General features: G+C 37.0%; 1 protein-coding gene across 3 annotated transcripts; it reads left to right on the top strand.

Moving 5' to 3' along the window:
* Positions 1 to 9,192: 9,192 nt before the first annotated feature.
* LOC148020333 (uncharacterized) lies at positions 9,193 to 19,651 on the top strand. 3 transcript variants are annotated; one of them, XM_087700947.1, is made up of 2 exons: positions 9,193 to 10,242; positions 19,556 to 19,651. In XM_087700947.1, exon 1 carries the CDS (start codon positions 9,582 to 9,584, stop codon positions 10,194 to 10,196), a length of 615 nt encoding a protein of 204 aa, XP_087557073.1. In that variant the 5' UTR covers positions 9,193 to 9,581; the 3' UTR covers positions 10,197 to 10,242; positions 19,556 to 19,651. The 3 variants fall into 3 exon arrangements, with proteins under 3 accessions (XP_087557073.1, XP_087557072.1, XP_087557071.1); XM_087700946.1 differs by lacking the exon at positions 19,556 to 19,651 and adding an exon at positions 11,712 to 11,751; XM_087700945.1 differs by lacking the exon at positions 19,556 to 19,651 and adding an exon at positions 10,325 to 10,917.
* Positions 19,652 to 20,710: the final 1,059 nt, after the last annotated feature.

The following is a 20,710-nucleotide window of genomic DNA, read 5'->3' as shown; positions in this document are numbered from 1 at the left end:
AGGGTAGCTAGAGAAAGAGACTAATCCCTCTTCTTTTTGGTGAGGCCAATCCTCATAGATTAGAAGTATATTAAGATAGTATAAGCAATTTAGAAGTCTAGTGCACTTAACAATTTAGGTTATCAAATTACAAGGTCTACCCCATATGATACAAATTAAGTATGGGATAGTCCGTCCATATGTATAGTGAGTAAAGCAAGATTGACTTGACATAAGTAAAGTCAAAGAAATTCCATAATCCCAAGGGTTATTAAGACAAAGGATTAAACATCAAGTTTGTGTATGAGAAATGGACATAATACTAGTTATTAAATTTACAATAGGACTACAACATCAAGGAAAATAAGAAAAGCACAGGTGGATAGGTTGGAGAAAGTGTATAAGTACTAACCATAGTTGAGAAGGCTCAAGTTGCAAGAAATGGTGAGAAATATGTGCCAAGTATGAACCTTTATTGCCATAGATCCAAGTCTAACTAAGAAAGTGTACCTTATAGGTTAGGAAAAAGGAAACCCAACTTATCATGAACAATTTGCTATAGTAAATCATTCGGGTAAGAAGAAAATACAAGTTATACTAGGAACATACTTCATCACATGCATGGTATAATCAAGCATGAAATACTAAATTTAGCCAGCATCAAAGAATCAAACATGGCTATATACATTTCAATTTACCTATTAATAAAGATTATTAAAGTATTACACATCAAATTGAGAAAGGGATAGGCCCATATTAATAAGCTAATCTAGACTGGCATCATGATTATCAACCCCAACTCTCATAAGCAGAGCATGTTAGGTCTAATCATCACAAGAACTAGTAAAGTGATTATTAAAGATAGTATAACAATGACATCATTAGAAAAAGATAAGGCCCACACATATGATGTTTCAATTTTAAACTGCAAATTTTAAAATTACCCAAGATGAGAACTCTAAATGATGCCAGTATTTACATGAAAAAACAAGGTTAGGGAAGGGAGATCACATTATGTGTATCATATATATGAAAGAGAAATAGTAAATTTATTTAAAAGGAAAGACTACCTCACACCTACGTAAAATAAAATGGAGAAATCTAGATGTAGGCAGCATATCTACAAAATATGGATAAATATAGCATAGCTTGCCAACAAGGCATGCACAAGAAAAAGCATTAACTAGATTATAGGTTGTATCACCATGATAGGGAACAAATAGTTGGAGAGGAGGCGAATCATCATAGGCAGATGAAGGCTACATGTTAGAAACTAGATATAAAAAGGCAGAGTAAATCAGAATACATGCAAGGAATCATGTGTGGTTGATTAGATTTGCATCATTAGGCATAACTAAACTAGAGTAGGGGGCACAACATAGTGTGTTATTAGGGTGTGTGTAAGCGTAATCTATGGGTAAGGAACCATGAATAGCAACAAGACATTAGGTGGCTACATCTTGACATGGAGGAGAGGAGAATAGTAAGGATAAGCAAAAAGTAAGGTGGGAACAATAAGACATGAGGGTAATTCTATGGTGATGATATTGGGGATGAGGTAATGGAGTTATGGAAGGAGCGTGAGTGTGCTTGATTGCAAGCTTTGCTTCTATAAGGGAGGCAAGCAAAGGTGGAGGTGAGGATAGAGGTGTAGCAACAACAACTACTAAATAGAAGTTCCATAACCATAATTGAGCTTAGTTTAAGTTTATTATATCAAATGTAAATTTACTTAGCACATTAAATGTAACTTTACAAAAAGGAAGCTTATAGCATAACACGCACGCATGCACACACACACACACACACACACACACACACACACACACACACACACACACACACACATACACACACACACACACACACACAATAAATGTGCATGGTAATTCTATAGTGATGATGAGGATGAGGCAATGGAGCTGTGGCACGAGTATGAGTGTGCATGATTGCAAGCTCTACTTCTCTAGAGAAGGCAAACAAAGATGAAGGTGAGAAAGGACCCCTAGTCAACTCTAATATCCTATTTTAGTGGTTTCACCTTTAATGATGTTTAAGCATTATATGTTTTTATATGTCTATTCTTAAATATGCATTTCCATATGCCCATGTTTAAATTTTAGATATTAAACTATGGCTTAAACATAATTATTAATTGTCATTTGAAAACTAGCTTACTTTTACGTTTAAATCGTGTTAATATTCTATTATCCTAAATTGAACTCTCAAATTGTATGCATGAACTCTCAAATTGTATGCGTGATGCATTTAGCTCATTTTAAATTTGTTACATCAAATATAAATTTGGATAGCACATTAAACATAAGTTCCCAAAAAGGAAGTATATAACATGAGAGAGAGAGAGAGAGAGAGAGCATGTATGTATGTGTGTGTATGCGCATGCATGTGTGTACATACCAAACTAACCTAGACAATTGACAATGCCAATATGTATGTAGTTCATTACAAACACTATATTAGTGAGTTTGGGAATCTCCCAATTCCCTTTTTTTGAATACTAAAAAGGTGGCACCCGGATAACATGCCCATAAATTTCTCAAAACCATATGATGTGACCTATCATTGGAAACTGCTTGAAAAATGGAATCTATTGAGCTATAGAGCGCTTGATTAGGAGTCAAAGTGTTCAAGTTATGACAAATCCAAATATTTGACCATGTGTCCCAAACTAATGGGAAATTTCCATATTTCCCAATGTGGTGTTTACACAAATCAATAATATTATTTTCACAAATAGTAAGAGGCAATAATTCTTTTTATAAATGAAACTTTAGGAAAGGGAGAGATCACACTATATACATGGTCGATATCTTTAGCTTAGTATATCTTTGATATATTAAAAGTGTTGCATGCTTGCTTAGCACATTAAATGTAAGTTCACAAAAAAAATATAAAATATCACAAAAAGTGCTGGTCCAAGTGCATTAAAATATTTGGGATCAAAGAAACTTGTAAGTTCTATGTAGAGTAGGTGTTTCCCCTCAACTATGATTATTGATGTGACTATTCAATTGTTGCAATAATGCACTAAACCTACTAATACTCATTTGTAACTATAGGATTGGGAATCGACAACCCTTGTTGCCATTTAGAGACCCATGGTCATCTCCATGCTTCCAAAACATTGTCCACATATCATTCACCAATAATTCATTAACATGATAGTCTCACAAACAATTACCAAAAGTACCTTTAGTTCATTGCTTAGATCTCTTGAGACTTATTGAATAACACTCTAGGTGTGCTTTGTACACTCACACAAAACATTAAGATCTTTGGCCTATTCATATAAGTGTGTTGAGAAAATATCAAGTGCATAGTTAGCATGTATGCATTCTATTAACTCTTTCATCTTAATCTAGAGATATTTAAAGTCCAAGAAACTTATTAAAATAGCCTTTGTGTTTCTTTTAATCCTTCTAGTTATTGTGTATTTAGTAATATAAATGTCTTGTCTCCTTGTCGATCCTTTCATTGTTTGCACATTTGGACTATAATAAATATAATAATGATTATCTCTCTACACACACACACACACATCCCGGGAGGTCAGTCATAAATATATGTATGTATAATGTGGGTTTAACATAAGGGATTTTTAAAATATCATTTTTACACAATTTTTACATAGAAAAGGGTCCTATATAAAGGGGTTACTTATAGATTGAATAGAAAAGGGATATGTTTTATCAAGGAAAAATTCACAGATAAGGATATTGATATATAGGCCTTGAACGCATGTGATATAGAGGGTATAAATATAGTCAACTACCCAGCACGCACGCACACACACACACACACACACACACACACATACACACACACACACACACACACACACACACACACACACACACACACACACACACACATACACATGGTGACATAAATATAGTTAAGACAATGTCTTCCATACCCATGTTAATGGCATCAAGCAGTAAGCATCAAAGAGATGATATTGTGGCTATTTTCTTTAGCTCTATTGGATTCATTTTAGTCAATGAAGTTGAAAATACTATGTTTGAAAACATCTTTCATGGCTTTGCTTTGCCCCGCCACCATTATACAAAACCATCAAGGGAATATAAGGTCTCTAATAGAGAAATCTCAAAGTTATTGAAGATAATTGATGAGAACATATGCAATCCTAAACTCTAAATTGAGCAAAAGTGAGGTAGTTATTAGGGCTTTGAGAGTGAATTTTCCTTCAATAAAACCTATTATTTTCTCTAGAATTTGTGCACATGGGATATACAAATCTAAAGATTTATCCCCATTACACCTGTATATATGACCTTCTATGAGGACATCCCTATATATACATTATACACTTAATACACCAATGAGCCTTTTAAGATCTTCATTTCAAAATATTGGTATCATAGACTCTTTACTTTGTGTCTTACAAGTAATCCAAGGTCTCAAAAAAATCATAATAGGAGACCATTCAATGGCACTCTATTTGCCCTTATGCGTCCAAGGATGCAAAGTCATGGGTATAAATTCATTAGGTAACACTATATTGGCCCCTTTATTCCAATTTTAAAAAGCTATGGGTATAAAGTTGGCTATCAAGATTTGGGACTTTTTCTCCTCCTCAATGTCATTTCTAACGAAAGAAAGAAATAAATAAACTTGAAAATTCAATGACACTCTATTGGCCCCTATACCCTAGGAAGCAAAGGTCTGGGTATGGAGTTACTAGGTAACACTCTATTGACCCCTTTATTCCAATAAAAAGAGCTATGGGTATAAAGTTGGCTACAGAGGTTTGGGATATTTTCTCCTTGATGCATGGTGCCATTTTTAAAGAAAAAAAGAAAGAAAGAAATACAATTACTTGAATATATACATACATGTGTGTGTGTGTGTGTGTGTGCGTGTGCGTGTGCGCCCACAGAGAGAGAGAGAGAGAGAGAGAGAGAGAGAGAGAGAGAGAGAGAGAGAGAGAGAGAGAGGAAAGATAGAGAGAGAGGAAAGATAGACCTTTCCCTCTCTCTCCCTCTCCCTCTCTCCCTATAGCACATTACATTTGTCACTTCTAAAGCAAGAAGGTAACCTACTTGGAAATGAATCATAATGCAGACTATTCAATCACACTATTTTTGCCCCTATACCCTAGGACGGAAAGCTATGGTATAGAGTTGCTAGATAACAATGTATTGGACCCTTTATTCCAATTAGATAAGCTATGGGTATAAAGTTGGATATATAGAGATAGATAGAGATGTACTTTCTTTGTTTGAGAGAGAGAGAGAGAGAGAGAGAGAGAGAGAGAGAGAGAGAGAGAGAGAGAGAGAGAGAGAGAGAGAGAACATTTATAAAGGTATCACTCACTTGTAAAATACCAATATTCTTATGCTTCAAACTATCACACCACACACACACACACACACACACAGAGGCATGCACACACATCATCTATAAGGATATCATTTGCCTCTAAAATACCAATCTTCCTATGTTTCAGACTATTTTAAAGAGAGAAAGAAAGAGTGAGGGGCAAAAAGAGAGGTTTACATCACCAAAATATTCTAATTCAAATATATGCCATCAATGTGTGATCATTAAACTGTTAAAACATATTTAAATCCAAATATATTACATCAATGCATGATTATTAAATGCTAATATATATGCAAGTTCAAATATTTATTACATGAGAAATTATTAAACTACTTAAATATCAATATCAATTAATGTAGAAAAAAAGGGGCAAAGTATTCTCAAAATATGAAATATAAGGAATAAAGAAAGTGAGGAGAGAGGTATGAACCAACCTACTTTTTAAAAAAGAGACGAATTTTTATCAAAATATCAAAATATCAAAATAGACAAAGTATAATCAAAATATTAGATGCAAGAAATAAAGAAAGAGAGGAGAGATGGATGAACCAACATACTCATCAAAAACATACCCTCAAAAGGCCCAATAGTTGTTACCGAAACGTTTGTGTTATTTGCTTCCAAATAGTTGACAATCAATAAGAATAGAAGCTTTAGATAATTAGAAGCTCTCTCTCTCTCTCTCTCTCTCTCTCTCTCTCTAAATAAACTAAACAAAGCTTAACAAAATACATAAAATAAACTTAAATATAAATTCTCTCTCTTTAAATATATCACACTATCCAAATATTAAATCAGAGAGAGAGAGAGAGAGATGTTTACTTCCAATGTATTAATCATCTTATATTTTATAATATTTTATTTTTAAAATATTATCTTTCTCCATTAAGAAAACTATATATATATATATATATATATATATATATATATATATATATATATATATATATATAGAGAGAGAGAGAGAGGGCAAACACCAAGAATGGAAGCGTTAAATGGTTAGAAATTCTCTCCCTCTCTCTCTCCATAAACAAAACAAAACAAAACATAAAATACTATTCTTAGTATGATTCACACTTTATTATTGTTAAACTATTATCTCTCTACATAAAAATGTAAATTTTAATTAAATTTTAGGTAAGAGAGTGATGGGAGAGTTTTTAATCCTCTCTCTCTCTCTCTGTCTCTCTCTGTCTCTCTCTCTCTCTCCTCACAACTAAACTAAATAAAGAAGAGAAAGCTCCATTTTGGCCTGTTGGAGAAATTATTCTTTTTTATTGACATTGAGGCCCTTTTTGTAATACTTAGATACAATTGGATAGATATAGATAAAGAGTAGAATGCTTATATCTAACTTTATGGTTTGGTGATGTGACGTTTGTAATACTTAGATACAATTGGATAGATATAGATAAAGAGTAGAATGCTTATATCTAACTTTATGGTTTGGTGATGTGACGTTTGTAATTGACATTTGAATGCCTTATACCTAACTTTATGGTGCAAAGTTCTTAAGACTTAGCACAATGTCCAGAACAAGCTAGTGTCAAGTTCTACTTCATTTATGTATGTATGTTCTACTTGAAGATGAAAATGGTTCCTCAAAAAAGGGGAAAGCTCCCTTTTGATTAAGTCATTTGGAGAAAATCTTATTTTTTATTGACATCAATAGTTTTTTTATAATGCTTGGATACACTTAGACTTTATGATGCATTTCGTATGTCTTTCATTTATAGACCATTTTAGCAGAGCAATGCCATTTCTACTTGTAATACTCAAGAACCATACATAGAGTCATTTCTACATCATGGGAAGTAAGTGTGCGATTACTTCCACTCAAGGATATAGATAAAGAATATGTATACATGTTACAATTGTGTTTATGTGTATGGATGCAATGTACAAGTTTGATGTGAGCCTCTATATACCCAAATGCAAGTGTTTATCTAGCCTTTTAAATTCCAAATTTTGTAATTTGTTTCCTTTGATATTTTCTTGATAGCATGGATGCATGCTTTAGATAGCTTGAATAAAAAAAGGTGGGTTTGCAAAGGTCAAAACCACTTTAGGTGGTGGAGATCTAATATTAGCACATATTGTGATTCTAGGATGTTATAAAGATACACTTTCCTTTTTTTTAGCAAGTGCTTGGTATGTGTGTACTTTAAAAAAATATTATGTCATATTAAAAAATGATCAAATGAGAGAGAGAGAGAGAGAGAGAGAGAGAGAGGTACAACTTAGAGAGAAATACAACATCACATGTGTGCATATCTTTGTTAGCACATTGATGTGTTCTCTATTTGAATTTCTTACCATGTGTGTATGTGTAGCATGCTTGCACACACACACTCACTCACACACACACACACACCCCACTACTTCCACATATCTTCCACCACTGTCTACCAACTAAGCCTAACTTTCATTGCTTTATATGATCTCCAAGAGAGAGAGAGAGAGAGAGAGAGGAAAAACAAAATATACTGTTTGGGGAGGAAGTGACATAAGCAATATCATGATGACTTTGCTTCCCACACGAAGCTGCTTAGTGGCCTAGAGTTCCCTTTCACGCAAAGAACACTATTATTTTCTAACAAACTATATTGATGGATCCTTTTCACTCTACATTGAGGAGGTTTTGGACAACTTGAACATATTTTTTCTTTATGATGTTGCTTGATTATAACTAAAATCTAGATGTTTTCAAGAAGCTCATGTCTTCAAACTTCTCATAAGGCTTTCTTTTCTTTTTCCCTTGAGAAAGGTAGTAATATGTATTTAAAGGAAAAATGAAAATATTTACATCTTCAGGATTAACTAGTAGTTGGCTTTAAGCATAAGCTAGGAAAAGAGGAATCCCAAAGTAAGGCCTAGTGGCTAGGGTGATTATATTTGTTGACATAGCCAAGCATGATACTACATTTTTATTGGCAATGGGTGGGGCAATTAGGTCTTGCAAAGATGAGACTAGGAAGAGCCTTGAGGTGGCTCTAAGATGAATGGTCCCTTTGTTCTCAAACATATGTGCTAGTTTTTTTTTTGTTTATTTGAGAAAGGCTTGGAAGTTTGAAAGGTGCCTGAGGGGTGTACCCATTGAACTTATGCACCACACACTCACACACTCAAACCACTTGAACTACAACCCTATTGGCTACATACCATGCTCAAAATAAATCGTTTCACTAAAATATGAAAAACCTTCAAGTGGGGAAGATAAGAGATTTTTAACCAAAATTTAGAGGTATCGAGGGAAAAACGCACTAAAATCTTCCAATATTTACAGGTTTTCTCACCTTCAAAATTTATTTCAAAATTTGAAGGTGGGATTACACTACACCTCCGTGTTTTATGAGCTACATAATACATATGTGTTAGTTGAATAATAGAAAATCTCAACCATAATTCATGGAAAAATGTGTTGAAATGTGGGTTCTGTTAATGCCTTGCAATGCAAAATGCATTATTGAAATCCTTGAACAGATCCTGAGATAATAACCATATATTCGTATTTTCAGGCAGAATATAGTCTGTCCAAGAGTTTGATGGTTTGGGACAAGGCAGTCATTATTAGCGAGAGAATAAATAGGCCCGGGGGGTTTACAAGAAAAAATCTCACTCAGATAAATACATCTGGGATTTTCTGGAAATGCTTGGGTAGGACCCCAACTTACAGGAGTCTTAAATCTGCGCTTTATTTTCTTCGTCCATAAAAACGTCATTTAATAGTACGCAGCGGGACAGCGAGGAAAGCTAAAAGCTCGTGAAACGAGGTGGATATATCAGATGAGCAAGACGGAGGCCGAATACACACGGTCGATGATCATGATGCGTGCTGTGCCATGTGGGGTTGGCGCAGATGGAACTGTAAAAACCTGGAAAGGGGAGAGGACAAATCTGATCATGCGTCAATTCCTCCTCTCTCATCTGAGTGTGCGTGAGCTACGAGTCTTTGAGCCTTTGTGGGCTTGTCCGTTCGGTGGTCAAAGGGGGGGGTGGATGGACGGCACGACAATCGTCCTACGACTCTCTCTCTCTCTCTCTCTCTCTCTCTCTCTCTCTCTCTCTCGGTCGCTCTGTCTCACTCTCTTGAGGGCTAGGTGCTGTCGTTGTTTGCTGGTGTAGGGAGTGAGAGGGAGGAGGCGCATGCATGCAGCTCATGCACGTATTGTGATATAAAGGCAGGCGATAATAACAATCTAGATTAGTAAGGGGCGCGGCGCTGAGACCAGAGTATGTCGACATCGTCCAATAACTCAAGGTCGGAGGACTCGCTGCGGCTGACGCTATCGCCGCCGGGCTCGCACGCCCTCTCGGACACCAGCAGTAGCCACGCAGCCAACGTCGACCCCGCCACGTCGGCCGACGCCATCGAGCCAGCGTACCCTTGGTCGGCCACGCGGCGCGCGGCGGTGCAGCCCCTGAGCTACCTGCGGGGCCAGGGCCTGGCGACTGTGGAGGGCGACGTGAAGTGCAAGAAGTGCGGCCGCGTCAGCAGCGTGGAGATTGACGTGGAGGCCGGGTTCGAGCGCGTGCAGCGCTACTACCTGGCCCACCGCCACGCCATGCACGACCGCGCGCCGCGTGCCTGGATGGCGCCACGCCTGCTGGACTGCCCAGCCTGCGGCCAGGCCGAGTGCGCCCGCCCCCACGTGGACGGCGTCCGCAAGCGCCACCTCAACTGGCTCTTCCTGCTGCTCACCCAGACCCTCGGGCTCTGCAAACTGGAGCAGCTCAAGTACTTCTGCAAGCACAACCGCCGGCACCGCACCGGCGCCAAGGACCGCGTCCTCTACCTCACCTACGTCGGCCTCCTCAAGCAGCTCGACCCTGCTGGCCCTTACGACTAACGGCTGGCCCGCCGCCTCAAGCTAAAGCTGCCTCACCCACATGCTGGTATGCTGGTATCTATCTATATCTCGTAGGGACACTCGTGCTCTTTACGTTGCATAACAACTCCTGACGTCGCTCTTCTCAGGCTACCGCTATGCTTATGTTCCAGGACTTCGTACCTCAATCATGATGCATCCCTCCCTGTAAACAGTTTGCTCGGCCACTTGCCGCTTAATTTCAGCTTCACTAGTGCCACTTAACTTCAGCTCGAGTTGCTCTGTAAACAAGCTCGCTCGACCACCTGTCACTTAATCTCACCCTCACTAGTGCCATCTTAGTTCAGCTCGAGTAGTGCTCTGACCAGCTTCATGCTTTCATCCAGTTATTCCCGCTACCTTGCCTGCTACCTCGAGGCTCGCCTAATCTCTTGTGTAATGGCTAATTTAAAATGTAGGGTCATATTGGCTCCTTTCCGAGATTTACGATCAGCTAGCTGTCTTACTCCTTGTCTGTAATGCTTACTAAAGATTTGCACGGCTCCCTCCTTTTCAATGTAGTGTATTCTCTTGTTTGAATTAAGCTGCCTATGCCCTATCAAGTGGCTTAGTACTAGATGAGCGCTTGACTTTCTTCGTTGCTTGGCCTAGGCTGATCAATACAATGTCCTTACATTTTGCCTTTTTGGCTGAAGGTTCCAGAATGTTTGTGTGTTTGTGTTCCCGATACGACACAGATGTAAGGTAGACGGGGTTATTTCATAGCAGCGAAAAGGAAATTTCAATGGCACAGTGGCAGTCTATTTTCTCAAAGTCCCTACAGCGCGCGTGCCGCGCGGGGTCTATATATGTGTGAGAGATCGATAATTGATTATGTTTATTTGGTACGTGTCTGTCGGCTCACCACTTAGAAATGCCTTTCAAAGCTCGGGTAGATTTACGACTCTGCAATCTTGACTGAAATTGATAAAATGTCGATCCGAGAACTCCAGGGTGCAAGCGGATTATCCAATTCCAGGGATTTGAACGTATGCTGCTGGATACTGATGTCTGAATATTGATGTGAAGTTGACGCGACGCCTGGTCGTCTGGACACTCAGGAGTCGGGATCCCAGTAGTCCTCCGTTCGACGCGTCGTTTTATTTGGATTCTGGAATCGAAAACATCGATTGCCGCCAAAGGCTCAATGATTTGACAGAAGTGATGGGTTGCCCAATTGCTCTTTACAAGTGGCCTTCACCTTTTCAGACATAACGATTGTTTATTTACCGAGTCTTGGGAGGACTAAGGCTTATCGCAAGTCCACGGACGGACTTACTTTACTTACGTAGGTCTCACGTTTCTTCCAAGTCACAGTCCTATCCTGAAGTTGGAACACGAATATCGATTGGAATCAAGTTGCATTGCAAGTTGATTGTCTGCTCTCGTGATCAGGATTTATCCATCGCATCTCATTTGCAAGTTCTCCGGTGGATTGATTTTAGAGATAGGTTTTGATTCCGATTCAATACTAATTCGTCACCACTTCGTCTATAGGTAACCAGCCACGCCTTCTAGACGTGTTATCAAAAACCAGTTGGAGAAGGAAGTCGTGTTGAAAAGCAGCGATTGTAAGTACTGGGTTGTAGACCATATCCAACGAATTAAGGTCTATCATAATCCGATTGTTATTACAATCCGCATATTATTCGTCGTACTGTCCATGTATGCAGTCCATGTATGCATGACACAGCCTAATGTGGATAAATATTTTAGTAGCTTCTTCTTTGTACACGTGCACCTTTGATATAGCACGTCGATGGGAGGTCTTTATCCTCCTACGAAACTCAAGTAGCGTTACTTGTAGTCTAATTCATAACACAACTTATACAAATTTCAATGTTGTCTACATGTTCAAGAACTTTCACTATAAAAAGATAGATTCAAATATCACATGATCACCTAACTCAGAGTGCTACTTAGGTTACGATAATACGATTCTAAGCTTTGATCATGATTAGCCTTGGATTTTAAGCTTAACATATCTTTATAGCATAGACTCGGTAAGCTTGTTGTTGGTGATTGGGGTTGGGTCGGCAACCCTCGCAAAAGATGAAGTGGCTTGAGAATAAGCTGGAGTAGGAAAGTAGATAGTTTGCAATACTCACAGTCATTTGCAAGAAAATTGATTGTTTTGGACATGATAATTTCCAAGTAGTAATGTATGTAGCATCACGCACTTGTATGGTCATTTGGGGTTGAAGAGAAGTGGCAATCCACAGCATGGAAAACTCTACAACTCTCACCCAGGATGGTGGATTGGGATTGAAGAGAGATTGCATGAAGGCCAAAAGACTAGCTTGGAAAGTACTCTTAAGGATACACCCAAATGAACTTTGGACAAGTACAGTGAAGCATGTGGTAAGCAATGCAAAAATCACTGGTGGTAGCTGGGAGAATTTAAGTTGGGAATACAAAATACTTGTCATAGAAGTGAAGATTAAGGTTAAATGATATACAGCTGCAATGAGGTAGTTGGTTCAAGGCTAAAAAGACATAATTAAGAAGGTTAAATGGGTCTTTGTTAACCTTAGGAGGGGGGATCAAGCTTTAATGTAGTGTATTTGGTCCTTCCCATTCGCCTTTGAGGATAATTGGAATCTAATCAGTTCCAACCCTAAATTAAGCTACAAAATTGGACCGAAGGGGATATTTTGGTGGATAGACATTTGGGATACTAGTAATTTAGAACTGGTATCTACTAGAATAATTGCAAAGAGATCTAGTCTCAATGAGAATGATGCCAGGAGGAATAGTCACTATGGATTTCGTGAGATTTTACGGTGGATTCTATAAAATTTATTTGTTGACCAAGGCTTGTACATAAGGTGGATTCCTTGTGCAAGAAATTGACGGGGATTCTGTCTTTCTCAAGCATTTTATTAATTAATGCACACATGGGTAATTCCACAGTGAGTGATTCCACAAAATTCATATTAAAAATTAATTAAGCTTTTATAAGTTTAGAGTGCACACTCGAATTAAATTAAGATTAGGATAGTGTTCCAACCCATTTTAATTCTTTGTAGCTAAAGATTGCTAGGTATTTACTATTGTTTGTTTATTTTATTTATAAACATTTGTGAATGCTTCAGTTGATGTGTAGAGTAGGTGGCTGTGGCTTTGGGTAGCACTGGGTGTTAGCATAAGTCCAAGCATAAATTTCATAATTATGATTAGTTATCTTAAGTATAATAAATAATATTATGCATTTATATGATATTGTATTATTAAAATTATTACTTTATTTGTAAGTTATACGTTTAAAAATCTTTATTAATAATTAGATCATAGTCCTTAATACTATTAATTTATTTATTTTTAGTATAGATTATTTTAAAATATGAGATTTAAGATATGGTTTTATTGAAGTAAGCTTTCTTTATGGAATACCTTGCTATTTTTTTAATGTGGTTAAGTTTTAGAAGGCTTTTCTAGCTTTCTTTATAAAAGCAACAGGATCGCGCTTTTTTGTTTGTCCCTCATCCGAAATTAGAAATCAAAGCTTCAAGAGTTATTTTGGAAATCTTCGCATGCTCTAAATGTGATGGTGATGTCAAAACGTCAAGATCCAAAGCACAAAATTTTTTGTAGCAACCGCAACATATTATAAGATATCTCTTGACTCTTAAAACTCTGTATTTCAATTAATATTTGTACTTTCTTTGTAATTATATGTAAGATATGAATGTAAATATCCATGTAAAACTATAATATATAATTAATGATGGCAAACCATGGCTTTTTCCATGGGAGAGGTTGGGCCCAATTGTGCGTTTTTTTCTTTCACTAAGTTCTATTATGTGTGTCATAAAGTTGTTTATGATTGAGATTTGATTTACTAGATTTTCCATGTGTTCTGATTCGTACTAGAGAACGAAAAGGAATGTAATTTAGAAGTGATCAGAAATAAAAAGGATTGTTGACCCCCTACTACTGCAAAGATTGGATAGGTAGGAATATGGTCACATCTTGGGAACCATAGAGGTAAACTTGCAGTGAAAATTAGAAAATAGAAAGACCTCTCGGAATCCAAAGGTAATGAGATCCTAGCCATAGTGAAGGTTTGGAGGGATAGATATCCCCATGCTTTTGCAAATGCATGGAAGATCATAAATTTAAAAGTGTAGATAGCCACTTCTAGTCACAAGTTGAATTTAATGCCATGGAAGATCATTAGAACGAAGTTACCAATAGAAGATAGAGTACTGAAGGTTAAAGTGGTGAATCCTAATTGCCCTCTATGTCACACTTATAAGGAGACTATTGCACATACCTTTTGGACATTCAGAGAAGCCCAAAAGACATGGACAAAAGCCAAAGAATGGTTTAGAGACATTGATTTTTATGATTCTCTCAAGATGAGATTTTCTTTGTTTGGGGATCCTTGAAAAATGGATGAGGAAATCTTTAGGATTTGGAACTTGGCAAGACCAGTCACATGTAATTAGCTCTAGGCAAACACGAATAGGGTTTTTAATGAAGAAAGAGAATATGCTTTTTCCTTGTGAGACGTTTAGTATTATCAGAAATGATAGTTTAGCTTGTTTTAGGTTTTTGAGAGGTAAGGCACAAGTATTCATGGTGGCTTTTAAGCATGTCTCAAGAGTTTACGATATTGGCTAAAACGTGTACTGTCTTGATATGCTACAAATAGCAATTATTTAATATTGTTTCTCATTAAGAAAAGCTTATTGGGGATTCAAAATTTCTAGGTAGTAAAAAAAATTACCTCCTCTTAGATCTGAGGTACCTTGGCAACACCATTGAGGTTCCATGACATAGCGAAGCTCACTTTGTGTAATTGTATCCTCTTTATCGACATCCAATACTGTATCCATGATTACATCTCAAACAAAATCATCCAATGAAACTTCTTCTTCAAGATTATCATGTGCATTGTTTTCAAGATGCTCTAAGATATCTTTTTCTTCCCATGAGTCACCCCATGAAGCTTCGCCTTCCATACCAAGCTCGCGACACATGACCTTTGCCTTTGCTAAACCCTCCTTTAATGCATATTATACAATCAGCTCATCAGTACTCACAATTGTGTAGTAATTTAAATTTGCCAAAGGAATGCCATGCATATGATTCATATCAACCCATATGTTTTCTTGCTTTGAGTGAGCTCCCGAAAAACTTAGATTTGAACCTACTTGAAACTCTGAAATTCTATTCAATGCTCCTGCACTACTCAACAAGTCACAACCATTATAACACCTCTGCTAACCATTCCACCTACTTTACTAAAGAAATTCTCACAATCATCAAATCTTGTAGAAGATAAAGGAACTGCCAAGTGACTATATCTGTCTCTAAAGATCTTTGTGAGAAGAACCACAAAGTGACATGACAATTGGATGTCCATGAAAGTTTCTCTACTAATGAAGTTTTGCTTGAGTGTATATACATCATGCTTGGTGATCCACATGCATCAAATCCTAATAAAACATCATAAATCAATTGATTAATAAGACATAATGGTACTACCATACCAACAACATGAACATACAATATCAAATAATTATTTATTTATGTTCAATAGATAACATGAATTCTGTACCTAAAAAAGAAGGATACCATTTCGGTAGCTTTCACACGCTCATACAAGTTGAGCATAGGAGATAGAAAAATATGAATGTATGTTGCCACAATTGAAGCATTCAGTAAAAGGATTTGCAATCAATACTCTTGCATAGTGGGCAATCACATTATGCTCAAATGCATCAACAATTCTATGATAACCATTTTCACCATCTCCAACAAGTACTACAAAATTTGAAATGAATGTGTGATCTATCTTCTTTCCACAAAAACCAACAAGTTGGTCATCTCTTGCTATCCACCTCACAATCCTCTTGATCATATTCTCATCTTTAGCAACAATGACAAGTGCACCTCCCATGCAAACCCCATTTTTCAACATATGATGCTTATAGGTTTCTGCCACATGCTTGAATACATCCTCTCTCAATCTAGTCCTATAACAAAGAGCTTTTCTCATAGCCCTAGATGTAGTTGAAAGATGTGGACCTTGAAGATTCATGGAGAGAAAGTTATGCAATCTTGTACCTCCCCAAATCTTGACAGCTTCAAAGAGATTTTTTGTTGTATCAGAATATCACTTTTCTTGACCCACTCTTCCTATGTTTTGAGAGATGTCGATGAAAAAGTCCCACAAAGCTTTCTTCCCCTCAAATAAGCCATGCTTATGTGCATTCACAATATCAATGCAAAACTTCTTTACATCTCCTCGTACCAAGGCTTCAAAAACACTTTCTTGAAGACTCCTCACCTTTACACTCAAAGTAGCAACCTTTTTCCTTGTGAACTATATTTCTTTTTTGAGTCATCAAACCATTATGTTTTTAGTCCTAGCAATTTTGAATATCTCAGAATGAGTCAAGTAATCCAATCTTCTACCACCTTCAGTGTCTCTTAATCCTCTTTCCCCTCTAGAGTGCATGTCTTGATACACACACATGCAAAAGTCCCTCTCCTTGGGAATGGATGCACATGATGAGCACTGGAGATTGGAGAAGGGAACTCCCTCCAAACTTACCCGCTTGCAATCATTGTGAGGAAATGTGCCATTGATCTCAACAAGCTCTGTTCCAAATAAAATCACCACCTTTGTGCTTGGCTCACAAGTCCAACGCACACCTCCTCTACTATCATCCAAGAAACACTTTACATTGATCATGTGGTTTCTAAACTTATATGATCCTTGCCAAAATCCCCAACAAAGAGTAGCAAGCAAACTCTCCTCTGCAAAGTACATAAATTCTATAGTTCTCTTCATAGAATAATGATTATTAAAAGAAAGACAAAAACAAATCCATAATGCCAAAAAATACCAAGACTTGTTAAAGCTGTATACTTGAAGGTCTTTGTGGCAACTTAGAACTTGATGCATTGGAAGCATCTACATATCAAACATAGTGAAAACTATTAGTTAGAGTGAAAATTTCATTGTAAAAGAAAACAAACACCCTTTTCTTGAATTAAGTATCTGTGGATTGGATTGGCTTAAAAAAACCAATCAGATTTCTTTGATTCTTGTCCAAGACCATTACTTTACTTGGGCAGCCTACTTTCTTAAGCTCATCACCATCTCCTTTAGTAGCAGCTTTCACATGAAGCTTTGACGTCATGTGCTCTATCATGCACAATCTCAAGAGAACCTATCTTTGGGAACAATGGTAGCCACTTATCATCCAATGGACACCTTATGAAAACCTTTGACAAGGTAGTGTAGTCTTCGATAGTTTCACGAACAAGTTGAAATTCTAGATCATTCTCACTTCCAAAAGAAGAAATCTCAAACATTACTTCATCTATTTTTTGTTTATTTTGTGTCCTTATCTCCTCCAATGATGGTGTGATTCCAAGCATGTCATGACTTTGCTTCCCTTTCTTCGTAAATGAGATAATGACTTGATATGTGAGTGTGTGAAATTGTATAGAGTATCATACCCTCCTTGACCATAAGAGCATTCACACTCCTTGCACCAAATTTGAAACAAAGATTTCCCTTGCTTATCCTTAGACATAAGCTCAAACCTATCATGTCGACCCATGGATTTTAGCTTTTTCTTAGCGTTCTTGATATCCCTCTCCCACCTTTTTATCTTAGATGATATGGCAAGAAGTCTTTTGAGTCTATTTTTTGGAACAACTTGGACAACGCTCTTTCCATGGAGTATATCCACATGTATATTGCATCTATATGCCATTTTTTTGCAAAAATTTAGAAAATTCATTGGAGAGATATTCTTCCCCTCCATCCAACCTTAGGTATTTAATATGCAACCCCATCTCCTTCTCAACCTAAGCCTTAAAGCTTTTAAAGTGAGTGAATACCTCAATTTTTTCAGGCATAAAGTAAACCATGAAAACAAACAAGAGGGAAGAGAGGTGAAGCACTCAAGAGCTTTCACATACACAAAAGAAATGGAGACTTGAGAAGACATGGTGATAAGATTGAAATATTCTTCTTCTTCTTTCTTCTTTTTCCACACCAAAGAGTTAAGTCTACAACATGATAAAGGACTAGTATGAAACTACCATAACATATGTACATGGGTCATTTAAGTGTGAACCCACTAGGAAAGAAGAGGTGGCACAATAAATGTGCCATAACCAAAGATGGACTATGTAGGTGTAGTCCAACTATAGAATCCAGGGCATATCCTCATATTAGTCACCTAACATGCTAGTGGATAATATCATGCCATAGCATCAAGGCACATAGTGGATGCTATCTCATAGAGCTCAACATCTCAATACATGGCAACATGGATAATTGATACACTCATCATCGTTGCCCCTTAGCTTCACATATCTATCATGGTCATAGCCTTAGTGGAGGCGACCATGTTGCCTATGCTTAGCCTAGTTCTCCTCCCTCCCCTCAACCTCATAGGATGGAGTGACTTCACATGACAATTTTCTCCCCCCATTGGTTAGCCCATCACATCCACCTTGTACTACTACTTCCCTCTTCAACTACACTAAGAGGATTGAAACCAGATCTACAAGGTTGTGGCTTTTTGGGTTTTGGTATTTTTGAGTTAGTTTCTAGAATTTGCTACCTAGCACACCAGTCCAAGCTCTCCTTCCCCCATCCTTCACCAAGCTCTCAACCATCTTATCAATCACTTCCCTATTTGCACTCAGTCCAACTAGGATAGCCCCAATTTGGGTGTCCCCTCTCCTACTTCGAGATGGAGTTCATTTGCAAATGGTAACCGTTTCCTCACACTCCAAGAGGACCACCCCCCACGTGGGGGACCCCTTGCAAGTTGAGAATCCTAATACCCCTATTGACATATCATACATAGTCACAAAATAAACAAGTCAACTGGTCATGAACAATAAGGGAAAAAAGCTTATTGTGAAGTCATATGAGCTTGTATAACAAGCATACCACTATAGCATCTATGGGAAGTGGAGAAAGCATGACTCCACCCACAAATGTTACATCATACATAGATGACATACTGAGTTCCCATAGCCATAGATCATTTGACTAATTTTCTAATGTGTATATATGCATACACATTTCATGATGCTTATTTGGATGGGTTACATTGGTCTAGGTGGTTTGATAAAGAGAAATGGAAGTGAAAGTAACAAAAAGAGATAGCACGTGCTCATGTTGTAGTATCATTGTCATCACATCTTGCAAGTGGTGGCTTAGCCTCCTTTGAGGTAGAGTTTGTAAGTTTTATGTTTCAATAATATTATTTACATCCTATATTTTAGATTCAATATGTCATTTAAATTTTCTATCTATTTCACCTAACATTCTATATTGTGTGTCTATGTTTTTGTAGTATGGCTTCACTAGCTTTTTGGCAACCAAGTTAAAGAAAGAGTATCTAGAATGCCATGGGATTGTGTGGCTTGTCAACAAGCTATTTTCATGGGAAGAAGAGGTAGTCGGTTATTTTGTACTAATATGCTTGGAATTTATGCTTCATTCTTGAGTTTTCATGATCAATGTTTGTCTTTTCTTGTAGCATTGGGCTGACGAGAAATTACATGAGGATCAAATATTCAATTAAGGGTTGTTTTCAATATTAGTATTTATGACTTTATGGAGACATCCTTTTATGTATTTTTATACTTTCACTTGCCATTATTTAATGAGAACATTTCATTTTCTTCTTGCTTTCACACATTGTAGTGTCTTTCTTGCATTATAAATTTAGGTATTATATCATAGTTATTCATACTTGGGGTTTTGTATAGATTCAAATAGTGATTCGTGTCTGACAAGATAGAAGATATGGACAGTACCAATATGGCCCCTCCGGGACTAGATCCTTGTAATTTATTTTTTTAATGTGCATATCAATATAAGCATTAGTAATTTTTTTCTAAAATTGTTGATATACCTATTCATATATGCTTTAGCTTACTACAATCATCCAAATATGCATCAACATATACCCTAGAATAGGCATCCATAAATCTTCACATACTATCATATATTCTAATAACATTTTTGGTGCATGTCATGATGCATGTATTAGCAAAATCCCTCTATAGCTTATACCAACAATTATTTCAATGATGGCAGGGCTAATATTTGTATCAAGTTTTTGCTTTTGTTTATGTCAAAAAAATATTTGGTATACGCCCTATCTAGTGTAGTGATACAAACATACTCTCTCTCTCTCTCTCTCTCTCTCTCTGTATACTCTCTTCTCTCACACACACATGCACATTCTCTCTCTCTCTCTACACACACACACACACACACACCCCGTGGCATGTATGTTTAGACAATAGGTCTTGAATAAATATATATGTGCATTGGGTAGTATCTCTCTATTCACTTCCTTTTCACACTCACTACAATGAATTATGGATTCATGCACCCAAATAGACATGTTTTCTACCTAGAAAAGAAAATAAAGAGCATTTCCTCAAATATAGTAATGCACATATCTATATACCTACATCTATACATGTGTCACAAATTC

This window comes from Lygodium microphyllum, chromosome 19 (assembly GCF_053477565.2).
Source record: "Lygodium microphyllum isolate KBCC chromosome 19, Lygodium_microphyllum_v1.1.10, whole genome shotgun sequence".
In the NCBI taxonomy this organism is placed as follows: domain Eukaryota; kingdom Viridiplantae; phylum Streptophyta; class Polypodiopsida; order Schizaeales; family Lygodiaceae; genus Lygodium; species Lygodium microphyllum.
Note: the sequence above shows the minus strand (reverse complement) of the source record. Positions and strands in the feature narration are given on the sequence as shown.